The 20,234-nt window shown below is 39.9% G+C and overlaps 1 protein-coding gene across 4 annotated transcripts in view; it reads left to right on the forward strand.

Annotated features, from left to right (window-relative positions):
• Positions 1–19,798, forward strand: part of zgc:109889 (uncharacterized protein LOC553542 homolog) — a 34,727-nt gene extending 14,929 nt beyond the window's left edge. For 2 of the 4 annotated variants that reach the window (XM_046852440.1, XM_046852441.1), the window contains exons 2-10: positions 2,322–2,463; positions 5,942–6,076; positions 12,002–12,155; positions 13,591–13,708; positions 14,624–14,731; positions 15,010–15,188; positions 15,545–15,823; positions 15,923–16,260; positions 17,146–19,798. In XM_046852440.1, the coding sequence (XP_046708396.1) occupies positions 2,331–2,463; positions 5,942–6,076; positions 12,002–12,155; positions 13,591–13,708; positions 14,624–14,731; positions 15,010–15,188; positions 15,545–15,823; positions 15,923–16,260; positions 17,146–17,303 (1,602 nt within the window). In that variant the 5' untranslated portion in view covers positions 2,322–2,330 and the 3' untranslated portion in view covers positions 17,304–19,798. The remainder of the gene's footprint in view (positions 1–2,321; positions 2,464–5,941; positions 6,077–12,001; positions 12,156–13,590; positions 13,709–14,623; positions 14,732–15,009; positions 15,189–15,544; positions 15,824–15,922; positions 16,261–17,145) is intronic. The other 2 variants (XM_046852442.1, XM_046852443.1) reach the window with 2 other exon arrangements.
• The last annotated feature ends 436 nt before the right edge of the window (positions 19,799–20,234 follow it).

Below are 20,234 nucleotides of genomic sequence, written 5' to 3' on the forward strand. Positions count from 1 at the left end.
TGATCCACAACTATGAGGTTACACTCTTCAGCATCTTGACATCTCATATTAAACACCTCAAAACAGCACTAGGATGAAATCTGAATCTAAAGCATGGAGGTGACTAGTGCAGGTTTTTTTTATTGTGCAGTGTACATACAGGGGCACACACACACACACACACACACACACACACACACACACACACACACACACACAGCTTTCCAAAATGCCAGAGTCGTTTTTATTTGTCATTGGTAACTGGGTATCGACCTGTTCTGGTTGCTATGCAGTGCAGCTTGTGTCCAGGTTAATGTACTGCCTCTGTGTGTGTATGTGAGCGACATGTATACTTGTGCTACACCTATCCTTCTTTCTTACACTGAAACGTGGATTATTATTCAATATTGATCATTTTATTCCGCCAAGTACTTTAGGTGAGATTACAGGAAAAAAATACATATTTAAGCTTCTTTGTTTGTTCAGTATATTATGTTGAAGGATGATGTTTGTGTGTGTGTGTGTGTGTGTGTGTGTGTGTGTGGACCAGAATCCCTAAGCAATTACTATGACAGTACAGTGGACGTCTTTGAAGACTGTCAGACCGAAGAAGGATAAAGCCAAAGGTCCCTTGTGCACAATTTCCTTTACCTTATTACACTTGAAAGAACTAATCAGTTATTATACTGTATATTATCAGATGTGCTTCAGACCACTAGGAATACATTGAGCTGAACACATTTACATTTACCCTTGTCCAGAGCGACTTACAAAAGTGCTAAAGAACACATACAGTACTATGCTTATGGAAAACGTTACTATATTAAATATGTTAATAGAACAGGCTTTTGCCATTTATTACCACATTCGCAGCGTTTTAACTACCCATGTACAGTCTGAATGACGTGTTGTCTGTGGTTGTCCCCTGTGTATGAGGTTTAATGTATGTGTGGTCGGGTATCTGTGACTCATTAGATATTTTTTCTGCGTTGTCTGGCACAGTGAAAACAGCCTGAGATTAAAATTGGCCCCAGGGGTAATTATACAAACACACACACACACACACACACACACACACACACACACACACACACACACACACACACAGATCAGGCTCATACTGGGAATGCTTGCCTTTAATGTGATGATGCCATCATTATACCTCAGCAGAAGGTCCAGTATACAGAGGTCAGTCTGTCTTTAGAGCGCACATCAAATGGCTGGATTATCATTCATATGAGAATCGCAAATTAAACAAAAATCTGAAAATCAATGTAATTATTTTTTTTCCAGAACAGCGGGTTCCGTCTAGGTGGAATTTTAAATCAAGTGGTCTGTAGTCTTCTTTCAGGAACTGTTTGGTATCATGTCAGTTTTTCAGTCACAATTGCAGTGATACCGCTACATACATCACTGGATGTGTTTACCGTAATTTCCGGACTATAAAGCGCACTCATATATAAGACGCACCAACTGAATTTTACAAATATTTTTATTTTAAACATAAATAAGCTGCACCTGTCTATAAGCCCCACACTGAAACTAATAAACTTTACACAGGCTTTAACGAAAGACAGTGTCTGTAACACGGTGTAACGGGTGAAATATGTTGCGCTTTCTTTAAGAGCAGAGCGCCATTTTGGGAATAGCCTGGCACTGCATTTTTCCGCTATTACTGCGTGTGTGCAAGACTGAGGATTATGTCCTTATTATTTTCTGATGCTCATTTCTAAGTTTCTTTGACTAACCCGTAACGCTGTTGCCAAGAAAAATAAAAAAGCACGAGTTTTGGAAACATATCTGTGCTTATATGATTTCTGTTGCAACTGGAGTTAGTGCGCTCTCCCTTCACCCAGACTCAACGTGCTACAACGGCTTGTATCTAAACAGTAGCCTACCAAGAAAGTCATTGTTCACTGTCTTCCTCCTTCCTTTCACAAATATTTCTCTCGGGAGTTTATCTTTTGGCATCGTCGTGCGTTTAAAAAAACTTTTTTTCTGCCGATGCCGTGCAGCTCAGAACACAGGTGAGGTGCGTTTTTTCGTTTCCATTCGGAAATTTCATTGGTCCAATGTTATGGGGTTCAGTTTTTTGGCTTGAAGTTTGTGAAACCGGGAAAAACCCAGGAAAAATTCATAAATAAGCCGCTTCGTTGTTTAAGCTGCGGGGTTCAAAACGTGGGAAAAAAGTAGTGGCTTATAGTCCCGAAAAATACGGTAATATGGAGGGTGACTTTTTTTTTTTATTATTCTGTCTTAATTATCATGATGTCATTGACCATGAATGATGATTCTCACAATCTCTTTTTCCTTCTTCTCTTTCTCCTTCTTTCTCTGTGCAGTATATCGCCATGCCACTGGTAAAGAGGAGCATCGAGCCCAGGCACCTGTGCAGGGGAGCTCTGCCTGACCGAGTCTCAAGTGAGCTTGAGTGTGTCACCAACAGCACTCTAGCGGCTGTCATCAAGCAGCTCGGTAGCCTCAGTAAGTCAGTCCCTTTCACCAGTCCCTTTGTGGTAATACTGAAAACAGAGAGGAGTGCGGAGTGAAAGTTTAATGACAGAAGGGAGTCTATATTCATTGACTAAAGCAATTTTGACACTGGTGAACATTTAGCCCCAAAGTGAGAAAAAACAGTGAAATTCATATATTTCATAAAAGAATGACTCTTTAGAGCCGTTTGCTTAGTGAGGGACCAAGGCAGAGTTTCTTTCATGGTTATTTAAAGCTAAAGCGAATTTAATGTGCAAATGGTGTTTATTAGGTTCAGTGAGTCCTACATGACCGTGACAAGCATGTAAGAGCAATTCACAGTCATAGGGATTGTTGTGATATGAATAATAAGTATGTAATTGATAACTTATAATACTGTTGTAACTAACAGAATGTGTTTTGTGTTCCTCTTCTCATTTTTGCGTTAAACTTTCTGTACCGGACAAGAGCGAGTCACCTAGGGATGCCGTATATCTTTGTTGCTCTTTTATTACTTCAGATATCAGGCTCACCCCTTACATTCTGTGGAGAACAGAAATGCACAGATTTACAGAGCGCATTTCGAATAATAAAAATCCCCACATCGCAAAGCGACCAAGGATGATAGTTCTGTTCTCTATGCTGTATTTTTAACAGTTAGATAGAGTTAGTGGGTTAGTTATGTCTAGTAGGCTTCAGAGATTGCTGTCAAAAGGCGTAGCCGAGAGATATGTCTTCTTCACCTAGTATTCAGTAAGTATGACAAATAGGTTCTGCAATATTAAGGAAATTGGGGCAGATATTTATATCCTCAGAGTCACCAGAACTTGTGGTGTGTTCAAGACTGCATGCTACTTTTGTTATGCAGTATGCCGTCTGCAGAGGTGGACAGTGTAATAAAATGTTCTGTACTGAAGTACTGTTACTTCAATGAAATTTTACTTAAGTACAAGTAAAGTTTTTCTTCTTCTTTCGGCTGCTCCCATTACGGGTCACACATCAATCTGTCTCCATGCTACTCTGTCCTCTACATCTGCCTCTTTCAAACCATCTAATCCTGTCCATCCTCATCAATGAAAATCTCAACATCTTTAGCTCTGCTACCTCCAGCTCCACCTCGTGTCTTTTACTCAATGCCACTGTATCTAAACCATACAACATCGCAGGTCTCACCACAGTCCTATAAACTTTCCCTTTCACTCTTGCAGATACTCTTCTATCACAAATCACTCCTGTCACTATTCTCCACCCACTCCACCCTGCCTGCACTCTTTTCTTCACTTCTCTAACACAATACTTTGCACCGTTGATCCCAGGTACCTGAACTCCTCCACGTTCACCACCTCTTCTCCCTTCAACTGCACCACTTTACTGCCCTCCCTCTCATTCACACACATGTACTCTGTCTTACTCCTACTGACTTTCATTCCCCTTCTTTCTAGCACGTACCTCCACCTCTCCAGGCTCTTCTCAACCTGCTCCCTACTCTCACCACAAATCACAATATCATCCGCAAACATCATGGTCCACGGAGGCTCCTGTCTGACCTCGTCCGTCAACCTTTCCATCACCACTGCAAACAAGAAAGGGCTCAGAGCCGATCCTTGATGCAGTCCAGCCTCCACCTTAAACCAGTTTGTCGTTCCTACTGCACTGCTGTCACACCTCATACATGTCCTACACCACCCTCACATACTTCTTTGACACACCTGACTTACTTATAAAATACCACAACTCCTCTCTTGTACGCTTTCTCTAAATCCACAAACACACAATGCTACTCCTTCTGACCTTCTCTATACTTCTCCATCAACATTCTCAAAGCAAATAATGCGTCTGTGGTGCTCTTCCTCGGCATGAAACCATACTGTTGCTCACAAATGGTTACCTCTTTACTCAGCCTGGCTTCCACTACTCTTTCCAATAACTTCATGGTGTGACTGAGCAACTTTATTTCCCTGTAGTTACTGCAGTTCTGCACATCTACATTATTCTTAAAGATCGGTACTAGCACACTCCTTATCCATTCCTCAGGCATCCTCTCACTTTCCAAAATTTTGGTGAACAACCTGGTAAAAAACTCCACTGCCATCTCTCTAAACATCTCCATGCCTCTACTATGTTATCTAGTCCAAACGACTTTCTACTCTTCATCCTCTCTGCTGCTCTCACTTCCTCCTTAATAATCCTATTCACTTCCTGCTTCACCATCTCCACACCTTCCAACCTTCTCTCTCTCTCTCTCTCTCTCTCTCTCTATCTCTCTCTCTCTCTCTCTCTCTTATTTTCCTCGTTCAGCAGCTGCTCAAAATACTCCCTCCACCTTTTCAACACACTCTCCTCACTAATCAAAGGTACAAGTAAAGTTACCAGTCAAAAAATCTACTTAAGTAAAATTAAGTTTAAGCAGTGGTTTTTGTGGCACATTTTTTTTTTTTCCAGCTTGCTACTTCAAACAAAACATACTTAAAAAAACAAAATAATAGATTTTTGAAAAAGTAGCACACAAAAAAAATACAATTACAGTAACACGAGTAAATTTGTTACTTTTCACCTCTGACAGTCATTATTTTATACTACTGTATTATGCAGGACAGCAGTGACGGGCCGTGCATTTAGTACCTGGGCCTTCAGTGGGGACTTACCCGACTTAACCCACCTCTTAATACCACCACTATCACGCTGCAATTATAGAACCCATTAATACTATACAAAAACGCAATATAACAACGTGTGGCTTTACAAAGAGAGAGGAATTCCACATATGGAAGGTGAACACGGAAAAATGCAGACGCTATTCTGAGCCAGGTAGCTGCCCTGTGAGGCGAATATGAACTCTGATTGTTTAATGAAACAGACTCATTGATAATATTCTATATGGTAAAACGGCCAGCAGTACTGACTTTGAAGGCCCTGGGCAGATTAGATTGACATGGCAGCACATAGAGGCTGAAATCTGATTGGACATAAAATCTAACATCCACATACACGTACTGGAAGCAGTGCAGCCAAGAGAAACACTACAAAATTAAGAGAATAAACTGTTGGGAATAAATTCATAAAATATTCTGGAACAAATATTAGAATTTATGTTGTAAATGTAGGTCAGTGCTTCTGGTAGTGGTCAGGCCAGCAGAGAAGGCTTTGCTGGCCCTGACCGCCCGCCACTGCAGGACAGTATAGTCACCATTAAGGGATAATATGTAGTGTGCATTATATGGGATTTGGTCTGTGCTAGTCTGTATATTGCCTGGGCACTCTATGATGTCAGTGCATTCGGTGATCAAAATAAAAATGCTGATTTTTAAATACATTTAAATACATTTCACTTAAAGTTTTCAATGTCCACAATACTAGACTACAAAATGACTTCAAATTCATATTACTAACATCCATTAGTCTATCATTGTTGCTTCCATTCTTCTGATTCTTCTTATTATGCTAGTGTAGACAGATGAACTACTTTTTAACACATCAGACCCTTTTTCAGGTCGCCATGCAGAAGACATCTTCGGCGAGCTGTTTAAAGAAGCGAACAGTTTCTGCTTACGCATGAGCCACCTGCAGGAGCGCGTGGACCTGCTGGCTGTTAAAGTCACCCAGTTGGATTCCACTGTGGAAGAAGGTATGCGGCGATCCAGAGTTCCTATAAAACTGCGTCGTAAAGTTCACGCGATCAGTGTGAGACGGAGACGGTTCTGTCCCCTATTAAAATCTCTGTTAAGACTATAGTTAATGAAGTGACCAAGCTTTTGAATAAGCACAAGGAGAGAGAGAAAATGTCTTATTGACAGAAGTACTTTCCCTCCACTCGCTCTTGCTGTGTTCCTGCTCTCGCTCGTGCCTGTATCCCCAACCGGGTTATAGAAATCTATCAGTGTGGAAACAAGCCTCCACCACTCATCATCCTCACTCCATACAGCGTTTCATGTCCTCAATCTGGGCAGCTCGCTTTCAGTGTGTCTGTGGGTGAATCCAGTTACCCTCCCTGTGTTTACCCCCCTCACCCCCACCAACTCTATTTTCAGTGCATTAATGCCCCAGTTTTTCACTGCGAGAGATGGAGCTGAAGCACTTCTATCTGCACTGGTTTGTGTTTGTATTATTTCAGACATATCTTCAAGCTCTTTAGGTTTCTTTACCAGGCAGTTTTGTTTATTATTTTATTTGATAGAATCAACAGTAACAATCGTCCATTACATTTACAAAAATAAAATGCAGACTGTTGGATTTGTTTCCTATTCTTATGTTACAATAAGATTAGAAGCAGCTATAGTTATGTTTGACACATGGAGAACATGTACCAGATAGCAGTATTAGCTGTTGGAACATTGTGTCACTGTTTTTTTTAATACTGAATTTCACTGATAAATGTTTCATTAGGCTGAAACCAATTGAATGTTGTCTGGGAGAAAGATAGAGGTGGGGGATTTACTATCCAGACAAACAATGCTGTCTTTTTTACAGAAACCATTGGAATTTTCCCTGATACATATTTCAGATCTGAAGCGTAAACATCCTTCCATACAATATTTTGACTATTCATAATAGGATTAATCTTTTTTTATTCATCATTGATTAAACCTGACTTGACGCTCCTGTGGGGTGAAACTCACACATGCTTCACGCACACTTTCGATGTCTGCACTGCAAAAAGTCCACAGGGAATCCATTATGTGAGGTTTTGTGTATGTGCCAGACCTGCAAATGACCCTGTGACTGTATGCAGCATGGAGAAAATCCGAGTGGAAATACAGCAGGATGGGGGAGAACAGCCCCTGAATATTGATAAACCAGATGTGCGTGCACCCTAATGTGCATGGCCATCTTGTATGGGGGGGTAAGAAGGGGTTTATTGCAGCCCCTTCCCCCATTATATGTGCTGTGATTATTCATTCATTTCTGTCGTTCTTTTATTTCATTATGTATGTGTGCACACATAAAAGAGAGGAAGAGAGCGATAAATGTTGCAGATTAAAAGAGAGAAAGAAGCTTCGGATGAATTGTAGGGAGACTGGTGTCAATGACAGTGAGTCCTGCTGCATACCGATCAGTCTGAGCACTGCACAGGCACAGCCATGTTCAGATCAATAACATCTGCAGCCTGATTGCGAGATAAGTGCTTGTACTGAAACTGCGTTTCTGTTCACCTGATGGTAACGCCAAATATTAACACTTTTCTGGTAGCCTTTTAACACTTATTTCTTGACCTGAATGCAAATGCATTGGTGCAGTACACATATATACATACACACACACACACTGCCTGTCCAAAACAACTAATTCACACACCCTAATATTCCGCATTTAGCTTTGATTATGACACACATTTGCCATGGTATCGTTTCGACAAGCTTCTGCAATGTCACAAAATTTATTCCTATCGATAGTTGCAGTAATTTTTTCACCAAGATCTTGTCTTTAAGATGGGCGAGTCGAACCGCTGCTCAATGTCTGCTCCAGAGCATACCAAAGATTCTCAATGGGGTCGTTGCTGAACCGAGACTTGATCAGCTGCAGCAACCCCAGATCATTGCACTGCCCCCACAGGCTTGTAAGGTAAGCACTAAGCATGATGGGTGAATCAGTTCCTCTCTTCTTACCCTGATGTATCCGTCACTCTGGAACAGGGTAAATCTGGACCACATGACCTTCTTCCATTGTTTCAGAGTCCAATCTTTTTTGCTCCCTAGCAAATTAAAGCCTTTTTTCCGATTAGCCTCACTAATGAGTGGTTTTCTTAAGGCTACACAGCTCTTTAGTCCCAATCCCTTGAGATCCCTTCGCATTGTGTGTGTGGAAATGCTCTTAATTTCACCACCAAACATAGCTGTGAGTTCTTCTGTTGTTTTCTAATGATTTGATTTCACCAAACGTTTAAGTGATCGCCAATCACGATCATTAAGATTTTTTTTTCCAACCACATTTCTTCCTCGAAGATGATGGCTCCCCAGTATCCTTCCAGTTTTTAATAATGAATTGGACAGTTCTTAACCCAATTTAAGTCGTTTCAGCGATCTAATTAGATCTTTTCTTTGCTTGATGCATGCCAATACATTTACCCTTCTGAAACAGATTAACATCCTTTCCATAACCACAGGATGCGTTTACCGACATGGTTGTTTAAAAAATGAGAAGCTACTCACCACATCAGTTAGGGTTAAATAACTTGTTGCCAGCTGAGGCTCTTACCTATTTGCTTAGTTAAATCCAGGTGGTGACTTTTTTTTTTTTGGACAGTCAGTGTACATTTACATGCATGTCATTCGGCAGATGACCTTATCCAACTTACATTTATCACATTCATACTGAGCAGCTAGTAGGATAAGGACCTTGCCCAGTACTGGCAGCTTGGTGTGCCTGGGATTCGAACTCATGACCTTCATATCCAAAATGCAATGCCTTATTCTAATGCCCACTGAACGACCACATTCTGACAGATATGGAAATGCTATGACTGATTGGCTGCTTGCTTAGTGTTATTCCCTTCAGGCAGGTCTGGATCTTTAGTGACTGGAAATACGGTATTGAAAATTCAGACCAGATAATGAAATCCGTCTCCTGTCTACCTGTGACAAATATGGCAAATTCACTACCAACCTTTTAAATATCATTCATTATTTATTATAGCACATTTATGTAGTATAAACCTACTTATAGGGTTTTTTTTCTAGGTTTTTTATTTTTATTTAATTTGACTGTTAAAAATCGCATATGTTCAAGACTGAATTAAAAAAATAATAATTTCCAGATAATTCAAATGGGTAAACCTAGATTTGTACACACCTATAGAATATTTTTTTTCTTCTGCTTCAGCTGATATGATACAGAAGGTTGTAGACTGAGATTTAATGTGACACAGATTTATTAGAAAGAGTGTCTCTGTCCATCACACTTTTAGATGGACCCACAAAAACGACTTGCAAATTTATTACAATTTTCTCTCCTGTGTACAAAATTGCATCTTGTTCAATCTTGAATGATCAGTCAGGCGATGCCATGGCCCTTAAGACCTAATCACTGTTTCATTATGCCTCATTTCTTTGTAGCAGCTCATGAATAATTAACAAGCCGCTGCATTTCCATTGGTCTGCAGTTTCACTGTGCTTACAGAATAATTATATCTTGTGTTCAATCTGCAGTCGGTATTCACTCTGTGTGCATAGTAAAGACACAGGTAAGCTTGTTTTAACATTACAATATTTTGCATTGTAAAATATGGCCTACAGTGTGGGGCTGCTATCGATTATTACTCTAATGATTATTCCAATGATTAATCGAGTAATCGGAATAAAAAATACTTTTTCTTTATTAATGAGTAATACTAAATACTAAAATAAGTAAAAAAAAAATAAGACCGACAATTTTTCTTTTATTTGTTTAATAAAACACACTGTAAATATCCTCAGTATTTTTATTTTATTTAATCTCGCACAGTATCGTGATGTGGTTTTCTTGTCTACGGAAAAGCTGCTTGAAATTTTCCATGCACTAGATCATGTATTTATCGCTGGATTTCAATACGTGCTCCACTACCTGCTTTACATGGCCACTGCAGAGAGACCTTTTGAACTCTTTGTGTATATAAAAAAAAATATATGAAAATCAATTTAAAATTACTTGAAAAAATTTAAAAACTTTGGACAGTTTCTGGCGTTTTCTTTAGCCTGAATCTTCTCCTCACTCCTCGCTGTTTTCTCCCCATTCCTCCATTTTGAAACATTTTTTTAGAGCCTCCTATGTGTTGCTACCCGTCCAGAGCGCTCCATGGGTTCGGGCGGTAAAATACTGATGTTTGTGGGTTGCGGACGAATAAAATAATTCACGGGAATCCCGGATAATGGTCATAAAAAAAATATATATATATAAAAAAACCAAATAATAAATTACTATAGCAACTAAAATAAAATAAAACGATTTACAGGCACAAGGTTTTTCTTTTTTATTCTTATTCAAAAGGGAAGCAGGTGAGAAAAAAAAACAAAGCAGAGTAGCGGGAAGAAGCAGTCAGTGCATTGAAACTTTTTTTTTGCAGACGGGGTCTGATCCTGGATAATCAACGCATAACCTGTTGTGAAATTGCACAAGAGACGAATCGTTCTGTGGGAACGATGAACGGCTGTCTTTGGATGGTTGACAAATCTTTCTATGCCGAATCTCTTTAGGCAGTAGGTCAATGCTGGGAACAAGTGTTTCCACTCCTTGAAATTTGTACCTAAATTTTGTAAACCCCAAGATCTTGGTTTGACTTGAACGCCCCTTCATACATACAGCATATTATTGTAATATTCCAGCATTTTTAAACGTAATCTCTATGTAAGGCATCTGTACAGTATGAACTTTTCCTACATATTTCCCTGTTCTGAGGAAAAAGCCACCTAGAATAGTGTAAGGGCAGTTATTAGGTTCTTCTACTAAACATTTAAAATGCACATGTATATTAAACTACTGTATAACAGTTTAAGAACATTCAGGCCTCAAAAGAACAGGAAGTAACCACCAAAGCTGTTTTCACCTTGAGTTTTATCCAGCAGTAAAATGCCCTTCTACTTCCTCACGCTGTTTGTTTATTTTTATTATTTTTTTGTGAACTCTTAGACCCACACTGACTTTTCATACACACAATCACAATTTCTTTCATCTGGAAAAGCTCTCAGTTCAGGGAAACGTGTCAGATTTGTTAAATACCGTTTGTGTGGGTTTTCGCATGTTACAGTATCACAGTGCGCATGCTGGCTTCTCCGGTTTCCTCCCACTTCCCAGAACCCGGTAGGCGAATTGGTCTAGGTGTAAATGAGTATGTAAATGTGTGAGTGCGCGATGCGCTGCGATTAACTGGTATCCCATCTGGGGTGTATTCCCGTCTCACACTCACAGCTTCTCATATAGAGTTTACAGTGAACCTGACCAGGATACAGCAGTTGATAAAGAAGAGGTATGGATTGTTTCCTGTAACGTGCAAAATCCATCCTTCTGTAATTGTACAGATTTTTTATGTGCAGTCATTATCAGATGGACATTATGCTGCGTGAAGCTGATGGTGTTGTTTAAAGCAGCAGTAGCCCATATGGAGCTGAAGAACTCTGCCCACATGCTGCAGAGCCGCAAATGTGGTGCCATTTCATTTGTTTGTAACAGAATCTGCTCAGCTGTATTTTATTTTCTGTGTGTGTGTGTATCATTGCTCTATCCAGGCAGGCTGTGCACCCTTTTCTGCAGACAGAATGCGAGAAAGAGTCCATCTGTTAGGGTGGGGGTATGTTTTGTTCAGTCTGTGTAGGGGAAAATCCTTCTGCTGTAAAGAGCTTTAGGAGGGATTTGACCAGAGGAGCTCCTGCACACTGATTTCGGGTTTGCCCATCCATGTATCATGCCTGTACACTAAATCCAACAGGCTGCACATGAGCACTATAATGATGCCCATGAGCTGCTGTATCTCCACACTGTTGTAGTGCAGGGCCAATGTTACACTTTCTGACTGCTGTCATACATTCTCGGCGAATGAAGGTAAGCGTAATTATTACTCCCTCCGTTTTTTTTTTTTCTTCAGTCTCACTGCAGGACATCAACATGAGGAAGGCTTTTAAGAGCTCCACCATTCAGGATCAGCAGGTGGTGTCTCGTGCATCTATCCCCAACCCGGTTATAGAGATCTATCAGTGTGGAGACAAGCCTCCACCACTCAACATCCTCACTCCATACAGGTCAAGTACCGTTCCTAATTCTCTGTGTAACCAGTCTACGACAATTTAGTGTCTTTGCTTATAACCAGTGCTCGAATTGAGGTAGGCATTAGGGATCCGCATGACAAGTAAAAAATAGACTTAGGGGGTCCCCAAGATTAGTCAAAAATATATGAATTACACAACAACAGGGGACCCTCCATAAGACATGACTCAATTCAAGCACTGCTTATATCTTCCTCATTTTCTAATGACTAATCATTATATTTTATCTAACTAATCATTATATTTTATCTAACTGGTAAATGAATGATCCATTGGTTTTTAATTTAATCTCTGTCTACTGCATCAGTAGTGTTTGTGATCAGCACTACCAAGAGAATTTCCATTCCTTCTACTTGTAAGGCAATATTCTAATCTCAGTTGATGTGACCAGGACCGCTTTTTCACATGAAATTTATGTGATGTTTTTTTTTTCTTCAGGATGAATTTAGTTCTGATTATGCACATAGAACCATCAGGAAACTGTATGTTTTATGATATAGTTTTATGATATTACACTATCAGAGCAAACGCCAGTAGGAACAGTACAGTTCAAACTTTCTCTCCCATCTTAAAACCCTAACTGTCTACAGGGTTGTAGATTAAGAATTTTCTCATAACATGAACTGAATTTAGACTTAGCACTCTGAAGTATTTAGTTTATTTTAATGTATTTGCATTTACATGTTATATACATTTATCATCAGAATCTAAATACTTTATTGATCCCCCAGGTTGAAATTGTTGGGTTGCAGTTGCAAAAGTAATTTTAAAGTAAAGAATAAAGTAATATTAAAAATAAGATGTAAATAAATATACATATTGTTATATATTAAGTGAAATGAAATATGTAGCATCAGTGAAAAACAATGATAGTTATACAAGTTATGATCAATCGATACTGGAAAAAATGGACACTCCATGTAAAATAGTACTTAATCATGAAAATGTGCTAAATAAAATGTTCAAATAATCATTAATAAATATAATTATATAATTAATAAATTATCAATTATAATGTAATGCTCTTCATGCAGCATGCAGTCTCACATGTAAAAAAAACAAACACGTGGCTTCAGTGATTCGCCTGTAGAGGCTGCTCTCGTAACGACAGCGGACCGAAAACCGGAAAAACTATCAATATGGATTTTTGCCGGTAGCTGTTTTTTTAATTATTTAAAATAATTTAATTATTATTAAAGTTATGTACATGTGCTGACCAAAGAGGAAAGTAGAGGGTAATATACTAATGTGATACCACATGAATATGAGTCCAGAACATGGGTTCAGTGACTACAGATGGACCTTCTGTAACAAAGACATTCAAGCCTTTTTTTTTTTTAAAACAGCACGACAATACAAAGTGAATAAATTATGTAATTTCTTTCTCTGTTTTTTAAATTCTGCTCTTTAGAGATGATAAGAAGGACGCTCTGAAGTTTTACACAGACCCGTCTTATTTCTTCAACCTCTGGAAGGAGAAAATGTTGCAAGCCACAGAGGACAAGAGGAAAGAGAAGAGACGCCAGAAGGTGTGTGTGTGTGTGTGTTTGTGTGTATATGTGTGTGTGACCAAGAGTTTAAAAGAAATCTTTGATGACTGTCAGTGTTTATCTTCAGTTGCTGCTTCCGTTACTAATAATCATTACCATCCATTTGGCACACACATACACACAGCATTAGTTTGACCTATACACCATTTACCAGTTTCAACCGTTTGGATTCAGGTTGCTATACAGCACCACTGATATCCATATATCAACTCCAGACACATTGGAAATGTACACACATTGCTGTCTTGCATGTATCAGGGGATTGTGTTAGCTATCTACATAACCTCCTTACCATCTTCTCTGCTATGATCTAAACCACAGTGCTTGGAATATACAGTAATTCATTTGCATTCAGATTTTGAATTCAGAAATTTCTCAGAAACCAAACACAAGATTAGGGAAGAGTAGCGAGCAGAGTGAATTGGCTAACGCCGGGTATAAGTAATGCATAAGAGAAATCCGGCGAGAACTCAATGCAGACTATAGCCTTCAACTTGATTTAAAGCAAATACTGCATCCTAGTAGTTTGCCATAGTTTATTAATATTGTTATTCATACAGAGAGCGATATCCATCCATTTTTTGTTAGTTTTATCTACTATACATATATTGTTTCATAGTAATCCTTCAGCGATGAGGGTCGTGTATTTCTTTCCGGGATAAAATATAACAAATACCACTAAAACAAAGTTGTAATAGTAATGTTTATTATCACATATCACAGCACCAGCACTTGCAAATTTGCTTTATAGACAAGTCTTTTCCAATGAGCCTAAAACAATCAGTCTGCCAACAACATCAGCACCATTTTCCACCCACATCATCACTCTGTCAGGCATTATTCCACTCTGCGTGTGTGTCTGTAAATGTGTGCATGTGTCATTGCTCTAACCAGAGAGACTATGCACCCTCTCTCCAGACGAGCGGTCCGGCCCAGGCTCATGCGGCCCAGTCTAAGTCCCTGTCCAGGCAGGCCGCTCCCAGAAGCCCTCTCTTCTGCTCTGTAAGAGACCCGCTTTATTGCCGCTCTCGTTCCTCCCTCCTCTTCTTTGTTTCTTTCAACATCCATCTTTCAGTCCAGATAGCCAGCCCTTTATGTGCCCTCATGATTTTTCACCAGCTTCTCTGATTTCTCAGCTGCTGAAATATTTTCATTTGTGTGTGTCTGTGTGTGTGTGTGTGTGTAATAGCAAAACTATGTGGGTAGAATAGCAACTAATAAACCACTTTGGAAATTGTGTTTTATGTTTTGTTTTTATTTAATGTGTGTGCCTCACTCAGGAGCAGCAAAAGCAGGTGGAGGAACCAGGTCGTGAAGTGAAGAAGGTCCGGAAAGCTCGGAACCGCAGACAGGAATGGAACGTGCTGGCCTATGACAAAGAATTTCGCCCCGATGCGCGCTTTACACCCTCCCCATACCACGGCATGTCTTCAGAGGGCTCACTGTCACCTGACAACAGGTAAGAAGCAGCTTTTATTCAGTGTAAACTCAATACTAACTCATGAAGAGGCTTTATTTAATGCGTTCTCTTTGTCGCCCTCTAGTGGTAATTTATTATTTACAGCGGTCGAGACATTGTACATCTACTCAAAAAATGCTCCACTCTAAACCATAGTGCTAACTGAATGGTTTAATGAATATGAAAATTATGTTCTATGTCCTTTGGTTTTAAAATCTCAGCCCATCCTGTGTTTTTGCACTGACCAAAATCAAGACATTGATTGAGAGAATATAAGAAATAATAACTATGAATTGAAGAGTTACACATAGATGAGGTGGATTTTTGTGAATCCGAGTCTCCGCTTGTCTTCTCAGGTCAGTGTTATCAGACGTGGGTGAGCACTCGTATCCTGGTAGCCCAAACCGGCCCGCCCAGCAAACACCACCCTGCAGCGCTTACTCCACCACAGACGGCAAGGAGCTCATCCTCAGTCCCTCCCAGACCCAGACGCTGCAGCGTGGCTACCGGCCCACAGGCACCCTGTCTGCCCCGGCTGGGAGAGACACGCTGGGTAGAATCCAGCCCTCACACACAACCCCAGCCACTGACCCCACACTTAACGGCCCTCGGCCAACTCAGGCTAAAGACTACAGGTGTGTGTGTTACTGTGAAATCACATTAATATTACTTAAATATATTTTATGAATTTTGGATTTTTATAAGACTAAATATGTTTTCTGCATTTCTTTTAGCCAACAGTCCCAACACTCTGAGTTCTTCATCCCTCCTGCTCCTCCTCCTCCACCTCCTCCAGTCATCCCCTCAGCTCAGACAGCCTTTGACAGCCCGACTGCTCAATCCTCCGCCTCTCCCTCATCCATTCCCGCCAGCACCATGGCCTCCCTGTCCCGCCCCTACGGCTCTTCTCCTCCTGCAGCTCCTCCACCACCTCCATCCGGACCCCCGACACACACACACCCACTCACACACGGCCTGCCTCCCATGTCTGCTGAGACAGCTGCCTCCAGGAAGGTGCCGCTGGTCCCCATGAGCGATGCCAGGAGTGACCTGCTAGCTGCCATACGCCGAGGTGAGACACAGGCTTAAATGTCAAAAGGGGTGAAATAAAAGCTTTGAGTCAATTGCGCTGGTTTTGTCAGTCCCAGGAGTCATGCTCTTTTCAGCTTGGTTTTTAAAATGCCAGCAAATGATCAAATACAGCCAAGATGTTCTCCATGGTTTGGAATCTTTTTTCATTATAGCTTTTTCTTTGTATTTTTTTCTCCAACTTGGAAAATGAAATGGATAAAAGTACAAGGCAGGAAGCCACTTACACACCTTATCAAAGTACTGTGTGCTCATGCTGCATCACAGGGCAACGTACTGTATCACACTCAAAGAACAATGTAATCAGCCCTTATATACACTATATGGGAAAAGCGTTCACTTAAACATCATGGCAATGCCCCCCTGTGCACAAATCGAACTCCATGAAGATATAGTTCACATGGTTTGGAGAGGAAGATCTTGAGTGGCCTGCTATAGAGCTCTGATCTCATCCCTACTGAACACATTTGGGTTGAATTGGAACGCTGACTGCACCCCAGACCTCCTCACCTACATCAGTACCTGACTGTACTAACACCCTTGTGACTGATAAACACAAATATCCACAAAATCTAGTTTAACAGAAGAGTGGATGGAAGTATAAGAGCAAATTGGGACTAAATGTGGAATGTGGTGCTCAAAAGCACATACCGTACTCATGACCAGTCAATATAGTGTACATACATGAGCTAATAGTTTCCCCTGATCGACTGGTTTTGCTGTGATTGACAGGAAAAATAATATTTCAGTCCTTTTCACCCAGAGTGTGACGTCTTGTTTTCTTGACTCCCAGCCAGAAAATAGTGAGTGATGATGAGTATATGTCTAACTGGTTTATCTAAATCCCTTTTTTTCCCTCCATCTTCAGGAATCCAGTTGAGGAAAGTGCAGGAGCAGAGGGAGCTGGAGGCCAAGAAGGAGCCTGTGGGCAATGATGTAGCCACAATTCTGTCACGCCGCATTGCTGTGGAGTACAGCGAATCAGACGAAGACTCTGAGTTGGATGAAAACGAGTGGTCAGATTGAAGGAGAGAGCAGGATGCCAGATGAGAGGACAGAATAAGGCAAACAGAGATGAGATGTTCAGGAGAGCACAAATAATTCTGCTGAGGGCTACTTTTCTAAAAGCCTGACTGAAGCCCTGTTTCTGTGTCCCCAGAGACCAGAGAGAGGAAGAGCTTATATCTGCATATGAAAACACTAACAGTAAGAAATAGTCCAGGTTTTGCATGTTTATACGTTTATAAATCTCAAATGAACTTCAATTTCATATACCGTATGCAGGTGTTCCGAGAGTTGGCTAGACATAGGGCTTAGGACGTGTGATATATAAATATAAGCACAAAATTGCAGCACAGGCTAGATTAAATGTGTTGGGTCCTTTGAGGGAATCCATAACAACAAGCTGCAGAAATCAAGTTTGAGGTCAAGTAAATCAATCAAACAATATTGTTAACAACGTTTGAACCATCAATAGTCTTTAGAGTTGCATTTGCTCGTGTGAGATGACATTTCCGTAGTCGATTCTACTGAGGTTGCATCATTTCTAGGTCAAATAGTCACAGCAACATAAAGCCTCAAGATGCTAAAACCAGACCGTAAGCCTCCTATTGGCTATGTACATTATTATATCCAGCCCTTATGAACTAATCTGTCCTGGAGTCCGTTATAAACCTAATTTGCAAATATTAAGCACAAATAATTTTTTCTTGTTTACAGCATTTGTGGCTAAATGATCATGTGGTGTAGTGTACAGGTGTGTAACTTGTGATCCCATGGGCACCAGCAAGAAAAAATTCAACAGACTGACAGGCAGTCAGATATGAAGCTTACAGAACTAAGTCGGGGGATGTATTAGACATCGCACGTTGCTTGTGCTGCAATGTGTAGCACGTTCATTCATCTTCTGTAAATGCTTTATTCTGTTTGTAATTAATATTTTTTTCTTTTTTAAGAAATAGTTCCAAGCTCATTAGAAGGCATTAAGGCAGGGACAATTGACAGTAACATTGACAGTGGTCAGGACTCCTTCCTGAAGTGTGAATAAAAATAATCCAACACCTCTTTCTTTCTTTCTTTCTTTCGGCTGCTCCCATTAGGGGTCGCCACTGCGGATCATCCGTACTCATGATCCGCACGTTCGATTTGGCACATGTTTTTACGCTGGATGCCCTTCCTAACACAACCCTCCCCGTTTATTCGGGCTTGGGACCGGCACTAAGAGTGGATGGGGTTAATTCCCTGACCGGGGATCGAACCCGGGCCGCAGCGGTGAGCGTGCCGTGTCCTAACCACTAGACTAACACCTCTAATAGCTGTTTTTAAGAACAAAATCTGAAAGGATTTAACCGATTTGTTTTTTAATTATTTAATTTTTAATAAATTGAAAAAATTTTTTATTAAGGTTTGAGGTTTCACCCACTGAAAACCAGTCCCTACTCTGTTTGGAAAGCGATCATTCAAGTGATCTTTTTTTTTCCCCACCAGTTTAAATTACTACAGCAGGATGAAGCCCACACACTATGACTCTTTCACTATAAATCACGCTCCATGTGTCCCTGCCATGTGCCAAATTCATAACTTCTCAGCCTCACTTACTTTCTCATCCTCATTTTCTCATTTTTTTTAATAACGTTCTCATTTGTCATGTTTGCCAAAAGAGCAGTTGTTTGTCTTTTTAATCATCTGAAGTCCACAGATGCTTTAAAAGCTCAAACCTGCACTCATTCAAGAAGCGAGTTATTAAAATCACAGCTATTTCCACTATGTACAGTGCTGGTTGAGCAATATTAAGGATATAAATGTATATATGGTATATTTTACTGTGTTGATTTAGTAAGATGTAATAATATAATTATCTTTCTTTATGCCAGAAGAGGAAAAGGATATGATCTACTGTATCATAAAGACGATCGTCTGGATTACGCGTTACTTGCCGCCTTTAAAACGTTGCTTATTTTCTGTAAGAAGGTAATGTATTGGATATTGGAATTATAATTAATTACAGTGCGTCTGGAGTGTTTTGTGTGTTTTGGTTTATTCAGAATAACTTCAGTAGATTTGTGGTAGATAGTGTGGGGTTACAATTTCTCTTCACACACAAACATACAGAGTTTAATACAGAGTTTTTTCCTGAAAGGTGTTACAGGTCCCTCAGTCACTAGCAACATAAGAAGAAAAAAGGATATGCCTGATTTATGTCTCCACCCACAATTATATAAATAGGCATATGTCAGAAATTGTGCCATAACATTTATTTGTCTTTTTTCCCTTTTGTGTCCCCTTTGATTTTTACCACTTTTATTTTAGGCACTAATATTGTATGTCCAAAGTGAAGGTACTTAAATATTATTTTTTCTGTTGATGTGTATATATAAACGTCTTATAGACTTTTGCTAAGCCTGCTTGTAAAGTAATGTGAGAACTCAGAGTGTCTAAGAAAGCAAGCATTCAGTGTGTGTTGAAGAAGAAGCTGTAGGCCAGTACATGCATGTTCCAATAAAAGCCCACTGATAAAAACACCATTGTGGTCTGTGTTGCATGTACACTGTCGTGTGCTTTAAATGACATTTAAAGCCACTATTCTAATAACCAGCAGCATTCGTGTGTCTCTTGAAAGTGTAAGTGTGACAGCGAAAGCTTATTTGCAATTATTGTTTGTTTAAGGTTGTGATAAGATGAGATAAGATAAGATAAGATAAGATATAGCTTTATTTATTCCACAGTGGGGAAATTTCTGTGTTACAGCAGCAAAGAAAAAGAAATGTGCAAATATATAACAGTAGAGACATAATACAAGTATATACATTACAGTGTATAAATGCAAAAGAAAAAGAGACCACCAATAAGTAGTTACGCTTTCAAACATATTGCACATAGGTAATATTGCACGGTTTTAAATTAGTGTTATTGTACATTTATTGCATAAAATCTTTGTTATTGTTATTATCGCACCGG

The sequence above is a fragment of the Silurus meridionalis genome, chromosome 6 (genome assembly GCF_014805685.1).
Source record: "Silurus meridionalis isolate SWU-2019-XX chromosome 6, ASM1480568v1, whole genome shotgun sequence".
Taxonomy (NCBI): Eukaryota; Metazoa; Chordata; class Actinopteri; order Siluriformes; family Siluridae; genus Silurus; species Silurus meridionalis.